At 37.7% G+C, this 13,602-nt stretch overlaps 1 protein-coding gene across 1 annotated transcript in view; it reads right to left on the minus strand.

Moving 5' to 3' along the window:
* Positions 1–13,602, minus strand: part of LOC128234116 (glutamyl aminopeptidase-like) — a 103,344-nt gene that overhangs the window by 16,135 nt on the left and 73,607 nt on the right. Inside the window, exon 4 of the mRNA XM_052948139.1 lies at positions 1,518–1,733. Within this exon, the coding sequence (XP_052804099.1) occupies positions 1,518–1,733 (216 nt within the window). The remainder of the gene's footprint in view (positions 1–1,517; positions 1,734–13,602) is intronic.

Genomic DNA, 13,602 nt, shown 5'->3' on the forward strand with positions numbered 1-13,602 from the left:
TCAAGAGATACTGCGTACACTGTCATGACCCTCGACCAGTGGCTCAAGAGGTATTGTAACACTGTCATGGCCCTTCATTATTGGCTCAAGAGATACTGTTACACTGTCATGGCCCTCAATCAGTGGCTCAAGAGATACTGCAACACTGCAATGACCCTCAACCAGTGGCTCAAGAGGTATTGTAACACTGTCATGGCCCTTAATCAGTGGCTCAAGAGATTCTTTAACACTGTCATGGTTTCCATATGTGCTTCAAGAGGTATTGTCACACTGTCATGGCCCTCCATCAATGGCTTAAAAGGTATTGTTACACTGTCATGGCCCTCCATCGGTGGCTCAAGAGATACTGTAACACTGTCATGGCCCTCTATAAGTGGCTTAAGAGGTATTGTAACACTGTCATAGACCTCCATCAATGGCTTAAGAGGAATGTTACACTGTCATTGCCCTCCACCAATTGCCTAAGATGTACTGTAACACTGTCATTGCCCTTCATCGATGGCCTAAGATGTACTGTAGCACTGTCATTGCCCTCCATCAACGGCCTAAGATGTACTGTAACACTGTCATTGCCCTCCATCAACGGCCTAAGATGTACTGTAACACTGTCATTACCCTCCACCAATGGCCTAACGCACTCCACCAATGGCCTAACAGGAAAGTTACACTTTCATTGCCCACCACCAATGGCCTACTATGTAATGTAGCACTTTCATGGCCCTCCACCAATGGCCGAAGATGTACTGTAGCACTGCCATGGCCCTCCAATAATGGCCTAAGAGGTATTGTTACCTTGTCATTGCCCTCCACCAAAGGCCTAAGATGTACTGTTACACTGTCATTGCCCTCCACCAATTGCCTAAGATGTACTGTAACACTGTCATTGCCCTCCACCAATTGCCTAAGATGTACTGTAACACTGTCATTGCCCTCCACCAATTGCCTAAGATGTACTGTTACACTGTCATTGCCCTCCACCAATTGCCTAAGATGTACTGTTACACTGTCATTGCCCTTCACCAGAGGCCTAAGATGTACTGTAACACTGTCATTGCCCTCCACCAATTGCCTAAGATGTACTGTAACACTGTCATTGCCCTCCCACAATTGCCTTAGATGTACTGTAACACTGTCATTGCCCACCACCAATGGCCTACGATGTAATATAGCACTTTCATGGTCCTCCACCAATGGCCGAAGATGTACTGTAACACTGTCATTGCCCACCACCAATGGCCTACGATGTAATGTAGAACTTTCATGGCCCTCCACCAATGGCCGAAGATGTACTGTAGCACTGCCATGGCCCTCCAATAATGGCCTAAGATGTATTGTAACCTTGTCATTGCCCTCCACCAATGACGTACTGTAACACAGTACATGTTTATGGTACATTAACATTAATATACCAATATGCACTCTAAGTTGAGAGACATAAGAGATACTTATATATCTAAATATAATTCTGTATGATTTTGAAAGATGATTTCATTGCTCTTGACAAAACTGGTACATACACAATGTTGTTGTTGTTTTTCCAGGCAGTAAAGAGCTGTGTTCCATTGTTAATGGTCGGTGAGTGGTTAAGACGGGCTGCAAGTCCCAATACCAGGCTTCGAAGGTAGATCTGTAAGGGCTCCTCTAGCTGCCCCCAGAAAACTTCCTGTATCTGGTTTCTTAGCAACCGCAGCATAAATCCCTTTAGCTTCGTAAATACAGTCTGGCTCTCCAGCCTGCAAACAAGACAAAATTAATAAAAAACAAGAGCTATCACAGAACAGCATGCTCGACTATACGTCACTTTGTCTTTGAAATGAATGCAATAATGATGTCATATGTGCCTATCAAAAGCAATAAAAAAAGAAAAAGTAAACAAAACAATGGCCCTAAATCGCTCACCTGATTAAAAGAGTTTAACCTTTATAATCAATATAACTTGATATTTGTTCTCAAAGCTGTACATATCATACAGATTTCAAAACTGTAGCTTCAAAAACAAGAGCACCACGAAACGGGGCAGTATACGCCCGAAGAAGATTCGGCTTGAGGTCTTTAATAAACATTTAGGTTATGCTAGTATACTGCTTACTAGATGTGAAGTGTTTACAACAAAGGCTTAAACTTCCAATACTGAAACGGAATTGCTAACGCCCCCCAGTGAAATTAGCCTTTGAGGTACGGACCTGGAAAGCATGCTTGACAAATCCTTTTAATGTAGAGATGATTTGTATAAAGTTATTTGAAAATTGCTTTAGTAGTAACCCAGTTATGGCCTGGACATGGAATTGCTAACGTCCCCCCCATGGTGATTCTAGTGTGTGAGGTATGGACCTGGAAATTGCGCGCGACACATCCTTTTAATGTAATGATGCTTTGTAGAAAGTTATTTGAAAATGACTTTATTAGTGACCAAGTTGTGGCCCGGACACAGATTTGCTAACGCACCTCCATGGTGATTCTAGTCTTTGAGGTATGGACCTGGAAATTGCGCGGGACACATCCTTTTAATGTAGTGATGATTTGTATAAAGTTATTTGAAAATCGCTTTATTAGTTACCAAGTTATGGCCCGGACACGGAATTGCTAACGGACGGACAGACGGACGGACAGACGGACAGACGATGGAGGCCATAACATAATACGACCCTTCGGGCGTATAATAAGATGTCAAAAAGGTACAATAAAGGTAATCCACAGCATTGATATTTGTTTTCAAAACTGTACACATGGTCAAAATGTTATTGCTGCACCTTAAAAAAAGGAAGTAGGTCAAAAAGTAACAGTCAATGTCATCCAAAGACAATATTGACATTTGTTGCCAAAACTCTACACATGATCCAAATATCATTGCTGTAGCTTCATAAATAAGAAAGTAGGCAGTCACAGTCATGGCCCACCATTAGATGATGACGACGGCGTAAGAAAACAACTCTGGACAACGTCTGGAATTTTATTAAGAGTTAAAAGAGACTGAATAATGTAAAAAATAATATGCACCTGTATTTTTCTAATGTATTGATTTTTTTCAAGTTTTTTCGCGACATTCCATGAAATATGGAATTAACGGTGACTGAAAACCGGAAACCAACGTCACACTTATGGAGAAACAGCAATATCAATTAAATAAAGTACAGCGCATGTGATAGAGACACTGTTACTGTAGAAGACACTAGAGGAGGGACTATGTTCCGGTTCTACACAGGAACCTACGAAGTGTTTAAGGCTGCCGCTGAACAACTCTACAGCTAGGGAGAAATGCAAGGCCAGAGTTTGAAGACGCATGTTCATGACAAAAAGCAGCGGCTTGTCGAGACGAAATTTAAGGTCAACAAGGCCTAAACAAAACCAAGAGGCCCAAAAGGGCCTATGCTCTACTGGCATGGCTTTTGTGGTCATATCAATCTACAGCATGTATGTATGGGTAAAAGGCAACAGACATATAGTTTATGTTTTGTGTTTGGGTTACCTGAAAACGTAGCACGTTCAACATCTGAGCCCAGAAAGTATTGTAAGCAGATTAGTTGCATGAACTATTTTAATATATGCCAAGTAAAAGTCATCTGACAAAAAAAATGCTTTCAAAACTGTACTCATAGTAAACATTTCTGTAGTTTTAAAAGTTAAAAAAAGTTGGTCAAAAGGTCAAAGTCAAGGGCATCATTGGTGATCCATTGATCAATTTGAACAAACATTCACAATCAATTGTGCCGAGATGGATGCACGAACACACAAAAAGATTTTCAAACCTTTCCAGATTTATGTTTACCAAACCTGTGAACCCTGGGTGTGGCCAGTAATGACACCAGGTGCATAACTTAAACATTCACAACCAATTTTGTTAAGATGAATGTGCAAACTACAGAACTTAAAGCTAAAAAATGGCCTTTGGGCTTTCAACAAGAACAAAGCAGAGTTATTCACAAAATCAACTGCAGAAGCAAAAAGCAAATTGTCTCTCAAAATCCTAGACTTGCAAATTGTCTCCCTTAACTCTAGACTTGAATTTACATGTACATGTAAACTTGGCTAAAATAGAATTCACTCATGCATACCTGGCTAAAAATAGAAAGCATTTCTTTAAAACTGTCATGGCCCATAATCTAGGCATTCATGGGCGGATCTTGCTGGTTTTCGAAAGGAACCGAGCTCTAATGAATATCTAGAAACTGTACAAGTTTCATCGAGATACAACCAAAACTGAAGACTGTATCGTGTTCACAACCAATTGTATACACAATAGCATTTTTTTATACTATCAAGAGCCATAATCTAGGCATTCATGGGCGGATCTGGCTGGTTTTCACTAATTTTGTTAAGATGAATGGGCAAACTACAGAACTTAAAGCTAAAAAATGGCCTTTGGGCTTTCAACAAGAACAAAGCAGAGTAATTCACAAAATCAACTGCAGAAGCAAAAAGCAAATTGTCTCTCAAAATCCTAGACTTGCAAATTGTCTCCCTTAACTCTAGACTTGAATTTACATGTACATGTAAACTTGGCTAAAAATAGAATTCACTCATGCAGACCTGGCTAAAAATAGAAAGCATTTCTTTAAAACTTTCATGGCCCATAATCAAGGAAAGGAACCGAGCTCTAATGAATATCTAGAAACTGTACAAGTTTCATCGAGATACAACCAAAACTGAAGACTGTATCGTGTTCACAACCAATTGTATACAAAATAGCATTTTTTTATACTATCAAGGGCCATAATCTAGGCATTCATGGGCGGATCTGGCTGGTTTTCGAAAGGAACGCAGCTCTAATGGATATCTAGATACTGTACAAGTTTCATCGAGATACAATCAAAACGAATCTGAAGACTGTATCGTGTTCACAAGCAATTGTTTACAGACGCACGAACGCACGGCCGCACGGATGCACATACTACGTACACTTTAGCACTGCATAAGCTCTTCTGGCCTTTGGCCAGTAGAGCTGAAAATGAGAAATCAAGACATTCTAAATTTTACTGAGGCATCTATAAAAGATGAAAGTATTGAATCCTACGAACACAAAGAGTATGAGCCTGTTACTGGGGCAAGTCTAAACAATCCTGATGGTGAGATCAGAATCAGCATCGAGAGGCAAGATATATTCACACATCTGAGTGAGTCTTATCTCCTTGTGGAAGGTAGACTCACAAAGGCGGCTGATGGCACAGCATATGATAATGGCGATGTCGTTTCTTTAATAAACAATGCAATTATGTATTTGTTTAGTAACATCAAATATCAGATCTCTTCGCAAGAGATTGAATCTATCAATTCTCCGCGACAGGGGACTACCATGTTAGGTTTGTTAAAATATCCCGATGACTTTAGCAAAAGTCAGGGGTTAAATCAGCTGTGGTTTAAAGACACGGCGGCTGCTGCTCATCTTGAAAATAATACAGGGTTTGCTATTCGACAACTGTACATCATTCAAACTCCAGATCCTAAAGGAACCTTTAGTTTCAGGATACCCCTCAAGCATATCTTCAGATTTTGTGAGGATTACAATAAAATCCTGTATGGGATGAGGCAAACGTTGACTCTCACCAGAAAGGGTAATAATGATGCAATTTTCCGCGTAGTACCAGCAGGTGAGGCCCCGGATCCGGGGCCTGGTAAAGTAACATAAGCTCTTGATAAGCTTTCATGGTTTATGCCACACGTGCTACTAGCTGATGCTGAAAAGTTTCAGCTATACAAGACGATTCAATCTAAGGTGACTCTACCGGTGGGTTACCGAATGAGACAATGTGAAAACATCACCGTCCCTCAGAGCACCAGCTTTACCTGGAGACTGGGTGTCAAGTCTCCACCAGAAAAATCTCGTTGGATTATTGTTGGATTCCAGACTGAAAAAGATAACAATCAGTTGAAGAATCCGGATATCTTTGACAACGTTAATGTGAGTAACATGCACGTCATGTTAAATAAAACTAGATACCCTGCTATTGATTACAATATTTCATTTATTAAGCAACAGTTTAGTCGGGTATATGGCGACGCTGCGGCATTCAGATCCAAGTTTTTTCACATGGATGAGTTGGTGAGTAATCCGAACATCACTCCGAGCGATTACAAGGATTTATACCCACTCTTTGTGTTTGATGTGAGCAAGCAGAGTGAGAGGCTAAAGACCTCTGTGACAGACATCAAGGTCAAAGCGCAGTTCAATGCAAATGTACCCGCGGATACACAAGCATTTGCTCTAGTCATCTCGGACTAGATGCTATCATTTCAGTCAGACGGAGAGAATATGAGTATTATCTATAAAGGGAGCTTGCCTAACCAAAAACAAATTGAAAATGACTTAAAGAAAATGTATTTTAGATATAAAATGACAACCAAACTATCAGTACTAAGACAAATCTTGAAAGACAACAAAATAGAAGGCTTCTTTCGCTGCAACAAACCTCAATTGATAGAGCTGTTGGAAAAAGAGGTCTTCTACCTGAGGAGGTTATGGAGTCGGAACTAAAGACAATCAGAAGCAACCCGAAGCATGTGACATTAACGGATGTCACATTAGATTAGGAGTATAAATTTCCATCCATCTACAAGGCAGCTCTTTTCATCAAAAAGTCACCAAGAACCATAACATTTTTGAATAATAGGGTTTGGAATAAAAAGTACCTAGTTAAAGTTGAGGCGGGGGCCAAATCGGAATAGGTTATACAAAACTTTGTAAACATATCTACTTTGTTTCCAACCTAGTTCATTACATATGATATAATATATTCATCATATGTAATGCGGAGCACTTTGTGCCAGTCTTGATGAGTTTATGAAAAAAATGAATTTTTATGAAAATGACTTAAAAAAAATATATATGTAATAAAAATGGATATGTTCAAGAGAATCGGTAAAACAGCTTTGAATGCTGTATTGGGTGTAACACCTCAGTTTATCAAACACGCGGCAACACGTGTGACGCCTCAGTTTATCAAAAACAAGGCAACACAATTTACTGAATGGCTTAGTGATTATGTTGAGCCGCAAACCTTCAGCCAAACATTGGATGAGGTCAAAGAGCATGTGAAAAAGACATACAAGAAAGTGAAACCTTTCGAAGTTAAGGAAAGTAGGTCGGCTTTAAGAAGATTTACTACGCAATAAGAGATTGAGGGAAGAAGCGGTTACATTCCACAAACATTTTTAGATGCTGTAAGACCCGATGTTGTTAGACTTATTTCCGCGAACCGTATGACAAAAATTAAAGTAATAATTTACTGTACGATGGAGAGAACTAGTATACTAACGGGTGATGTTATATCAGAGCCTGCATCATTTCACTCTCATATTGAGGTTAATCTAGAAGGAACAGATGTGAGCGATCTGTATACCACAATGACTGATAGGATTATGGAAGCAATATCAAACTTTCAAAGACAGGGTAGTAATTGGGTCTTCAAAGAGATCATCAGTCTGGAGATTCATACAGTCAAGTATGAACCACTGCGAGGTAACTCTTATATTCCACTCCCCCAAAAGCTTGCATCGAAAAAGGCAATCACAAACATGAAAAAGAGGATGATATGTGCTTTATGTGGTGTGTATTGCGAGCGTTGAATCCTATCAAAAAACATGCAGAACGTATCGATAAATCACTTAAGGATCATAAAGATCTCTTAAAAATATGAATGGTATTGAGTATCCGGTTATCCTAAAGGCGATAGATAGGTTTGAAAAACAAAATGACACTATCTCTGTCAATGTCTTCGGCTATGAAAATGGAGACGTATATCCTCTAAGAGTTAGCAAGCATGAGCATAACACTTGCGTTAACCTTTTACTTATAGATGATGGGGAAAAACAACACTACTGTCTCATTAAGAGCATGAGCAGATTGTTGTCCACCGAATGGAGTAAAGAAGGACATAAAAGACGTTGCTGTTATAGATGCTTTAACTGTAAATTCAACTCTGAAAAATCTTTAGGTGAGCATAAGGGGTACTGCGACTCCAATGATGCTGTAAAGATTATAATGCCAGAGGAAGGATCAACCTTACATTTTAAACACTTTTTCAAATCAATGAGAGTGCCCTTTGTTGTGTATGCTGACTTTGAAAGCTTCACACAAAAGTTGGATACTGCCAAACCCTATCCCTACGATTCTTACACCAAACAGTATCAAAAGAACACACCTAGTGGGTTCTGCTACTACATCAAATGCTTTACATGTTGCTGGGTTCAAATGCAAAGTTAAGAAATGCAAGTGCACTCAAATTATTCGTAGACAAAGTGCTAATTGAAAATGTAACTTCGAAGAAATTTGCTTGGAATTGTTATTGATTCGTCATTGTCGCGGAATCTGCAAGTTGAATTTGTCTACAAGAAAGTTACTGCAAAGATGGTATTTAAATCTATTAATAATCTTACACCGAGTTATATAAGAGACATTATTAAGATATCTAGCAATACAAGATATAGATTACGATCTTCTAAGCGACAAGACATTGCTCACATTCGACATAAAACAAAATACAAGAAACACTCGTTTGCATGCTACAGTGGGAAAGTTTGGAATTTTTTTACCAGAACAAATACGTAAGTCTAACACGGAAAAGACATTTAAAACCCGCTGCAAGAAGTTCTATTTACATCATCAATCGCAAAATCTGTTGTAAAAATTGTATGCATAATTCCATGCATACATACCACAGGTATAGTTTATACGTACATGTATGTATATGTTGAGTAAGGTGTTAAATAAATGTGTGACTGTCCTACTTAATCAGTTAAACAATTTTAATGAGATTTCTTGTTAACATTTAGGTACAAATTGATGTATTGTTAAGCATTGATTTTTTAAATGAATGTATTATATTCATGTTTCTCTATGTTTTCGTATTACATTTTAATACGTACCTTTCTGAAATGACATAATTGTTTGCTAACAATTCCATTCTAAGCATTTTTACATGTCAAAACGATGAAAAAAAAATGTAATAATGCTTTTTAACAATATGTATTTTTGCGGTTCTGAAATGTGTTTTCTCATTTGAGTGTTTGAGTATTATTTGCATCACATCTTTTTTAGTGTGTGTGTGTGTGTGTGTGCGTTCTTTCAGAAGGCCGCAATGTAAATAAGACGTGTGTTATGTTTATTTATAATATGATGCCTATGTCTAAATGTGTAACCTTCTTTAAATAAAGTTATTATTATTACTATTATAAGGTCATCCAACCACAACATTGGGCATTTTTGTTGATACCAAACCAGTTTAAGTTTGATTTAAATGGTTTCAGCAGATTCAAAACCGGTTTTGATAATTTTGCTTGATGTAACAAATACATGTTTTTGTGAACAGTTTCAACAACATGGCGAATCATACAAACTGATATATAAACACACACTTATCAATAGTACCTTTTTCATTTAGCTCATTTGCCCATTGTAAGGCATTTTTATTAAAAAACATTGAGTTTCAATAAATGTGGTTGATCAATTACTGCCATGTTGTTTTCAAAGTAAACTAGTTTTCGGATGGAATGAACTGATGAACCGGATCAAACAACAAATACACAGTTTGTGAAACCGAAATAAAACCGAAACCAGTTTATTACCAACAAAAAAGCCCATTGTTATTTGTTGACAGAATTGTGAACATGGTCAAAATTTCTTCGCTGTAGTTTCAAAAATAAGAAAGGTCAAAAAGGGTGGGACCAAATTTGACCTAAGTGGTGTAATTTGCTCAATCATGGTAGAGGACCACTATATGAAGCTCGTAACAAATAATTAAAGGTCTTGTCAAACAAGAAGATTTTCAAAGTCCATAGAAAACCTCATGGCACAGCGAGTTTTGACCCCAGTGGCATAATTTGATTTTCACAAGCAATTGTGTAAGACACAGGAACGACGGACAGTGCACCATCAAATAAAATATATAACCATACATGCCATATTTTCGAAAGAACATTTAGGGGGATTTGTTCAGAAAGGCTGAAAATTCAGGGGGATTAGGGAGTATTCAGGGGGATTATTTTAGCAGGTTTAAGTTGGCAAAAGTATTTTTAGACACAAGTACAAAAAAATGTATTCACATATATTTTGCTAAGAAAACCTCTTACTTTTTCATTACAAAGAATTATTTTATATCTTGATTTATCATATTCTTATGATACACTGTCATGTCATACTGTAATACTGTAAATTAAATTTAACTTCCTCCAAAGTCTTTTAAAAAATTCTGCTTAATACTATCAGCTTTGATGATGTACAGACACTAAGTCTTAGACATCATCATAGCTGATAGTATTTAACAGAATTTTCCTCTTAAAGAGAATGGAATGAAAATTATTGATTTCTTCCTTTTCCAAAATAGTAATATTTCCTTGCCTTTGATCATTACTTCAAATTAATTGATCACTTGTTGTTAAGGTTTCCTTTTGGCATTTATCAAACCTTTTTCATTTTGTCATTATTGCCTGATGTAAAATATCTAAAAAAGAAAAAAATACATTTTTTTTTTAAATTCCGGGGGATTTCCCCCCCCCCCATTGGGGAATATGGCATGTATGTATAACTACTATAAATTATGCGGATTTGATGAATACTTATGAAGAGCCTGAAGTAACAAAGTCTCAATTTTAATCCAACATAGCATGGGTTCCCATCTATGTGTGTGTGAGTTACAGTTTTGTTTATATAAGGTGTATTCACTAACCACGAAAAAGATAAGATTCTACAATTACAATGGTCTAAATGACTTGTAAGTTCAATGGAAAAGTCTGATCATTTAATTCATCATTGAGTAAAAATGAAATTCTTCTAGAAAATAAAGAGATATAATATTCCCTAACATATAAACCTATGAAAAAAACAATTAATACCTTAAAAGTGACTAATTTGAAGAATTAAACAAGAGCTGTCACAGTATGTGACGAATGCCTCCAAATGTGACATTGACCTTTGAACAAGGTCAGTACATGAAAATTTGATCTTGCCTTTACATGTCAAATACATATGGCAAGTAATTTTAAATTGCCACTGAACAAAAAAATACCACCCATACTTGACAACCTACACTCTTATGTCCTTATATTCAGCATTCCATTGTGAACAAACACTAATGCACCAGTCAATTGTAACCACGCCCCCCGGCGAAATGGGCTGTGTTTTTACCTTTCAGGTGTCCCCACAGTGCCGGGTGAATGCGGTGGTTCTGTCTTTGTGCAAAATAAAGCGGGGAATTGGCCTTTCCTAGGGTCTCTGTGGTGCGGGGGCATTTGGCAGGGATTTTACCATCAGTTCATCCCCGCAGGGCGGGAATTTTACACAGGGTTGGCTGGACCGAAAGTCAAAGACCTAAATAAACACCTAAGTGTGACCTTGACCTTAGAGGTAGGAACATGGGTCTTGCACGTGACACGTCACCTTGGTATGTCAAACACATGTGGCCAGTTATTTTAAAATCTGTCCATACAAGAGAAAGTTACAGCACGGACAAGACAACCTATACTCTATGTCCTTATATGCAGCATTCCATTGTAAATAAACACTAAGTGTGACCTTGACCTTAGAGATAGGAAAAAAGGTCTTGCACACAACAGGTTGTCTTGGTATGTTGATCACATGTGGCAAGTTATTTTAAAATCTGTCCATACAAGAGAAAGTAACATCCCGGACAAGACAACCTATACTCTGTGTCCTTATATGCAACATTCCATTGTAAATAAACACTAAGTGTGACATTGACCTTAGAGATAGGGACACGGGTCTTGCATGCGACACGTCGTCTTGGTATGTGGAACACATGAGGTAAATTATTTTAAAATCTGTCCATACAAGAGAAAGTTACAGCCTGGACACGAGTTATTGAGCCGGACACAGGGACGCACGGACTGACGGAAGGACGGAGCGACGCCGGACAAAGACTGATCACAATAGCTCACCTTGAGCACTTTGTGCTCTGGTGAGCTAAAAATGCATCATATGTACGAAACCAGGTTTCCAATGATTGACAAAAGAACTTCAACCTTCGTTGTAATATTCAATTTTGACTATTTTTCTATTTTTAGAAACAGTGACCTTGACATTGAGCTTAGGGGCCCCAAATGCAATCCAATTAAAGGCCTCCATAAACTCTTCCTACATACCAAGATTGGTCAATATATTTCAAACCTTACAAATCGATACCATAGGTGAGTTTGACATTGCCCTGCAGCCAGCATGAACAATGACAAACATCTTTCTTATAAACAGGTTCCACTCTCTAAAATCCTGGTTGAAAATATACAAGTTTGGTCACAATATTTTAACGCTAACTAAAGTTATTCAGTACCAAACAGTTATCTTTTTTAACAGTGTCCTTGACCCTTGGGGCCCAAAACACAATCCCATGAAAGCCTTCCATAAACTCTTTTTATATACCAAGTCTGGTCACAATTTGTCAATCCTAACTGAAGTTATTTAGTAACAACCATTTTTCTATTTTTATTAACAGTGACTATGATCTTGACCTTTGTGGCCTTAATGCAATTATATGAAAGGTCTCCATTAACTCTTTCTATATATCATGTTTGGTCTCCATATGTCAAACCTAACTATGGTAAAATTATTTGATATCATAAAATAGCTCGAAAGGTCATAGTCAAGGTCATCCATGGACAATTGATAGTTGCTTTCAAAACTGTACTCATGGTCAAAATTTCATAGCTGTAGCCTTGAAAATAAGAAATAAGGTCAAAATGTCTCAGTTGATGTCATCCAAGCACATCATTCATATTTGTTTTTGAAAACTATACACATGGTCCATGTTGCAATGCTTTAGCTTTAAAAAAAGATAGTAGGTCAAAAGGTCACAGTCAAGGTCATCAAAGAACAACACTAAAATTTGTTTTTCAAAATTGATCAAAATTTTGATGCTTCATACAAATTATAAAAGGTTTGGGCCTAGGAGTTTCTGATGAGAAGATATTCAAGAATGCCCTAGATAAGTCTATGTAGGAAACTTGTGAACCTCGGGGCATGGTTAGTTTTGACCCAAGGGGCATAATCTGATGTTCACAAGCAATTTTGTACATACAGACACACAAACAATGGACAGGTTGCCATTCCATAGCTCTACTGGCCAGAGGCTGAAAAATCAACCAACCCTCATAAACTAACAGAACTTGATACTCACTAAACCGGATCTCCACAAAACCGGAATCCTCAAAATACCTGACTTTTTTCAGAGTCCCGGTTTTCCCCTGTTATTTTCAAAGTAAAATAATCTCTACAAAACCGGAACCTCGGAATTCCGGATGCCGGACAAAAAATTGAGAATATTTGTTAGTTGTCAACGTAATTTTACCTCACAAAACCGGACGTATATTTGTTCAAACATGTCAAAATGATTTTGTGTATTAGGAATTCGCGAATCGCGTGTCACTTTGTTTTGACAGCCGGTGCGTCGTTAAATATTACACCTGTGATGTTGTGATAACGATGATTGTGCTGTGCATTGACTGCCGCACGATAATCAAACGATAATCAAACTTGTGAAAAGAAAATTGATTGAAACATTGATTTGTTTGTTGCAGAAAAGAAAGAACTAGAAACGGTTATTAAGTGATCATTTTGGAGGGTTGTTTTATCTCAAGACGTCTATGATTGAATCAAGTTAG

The sequence above is a fragment of the Mya arenaria genome, chromosome 5, assembly GCF_026914265.1.
Source record: "Mya arenaria isolate MELC-2E11 chromosome 5, ASM2691426v1".
In the NCBI taxonomy this organism is placed as follows: domain Eukaryota; kingdom Metazoa; phylum Mollusca; class Bivalvia; order Myida; family Myidae; genus Mya; species Mya arenaria.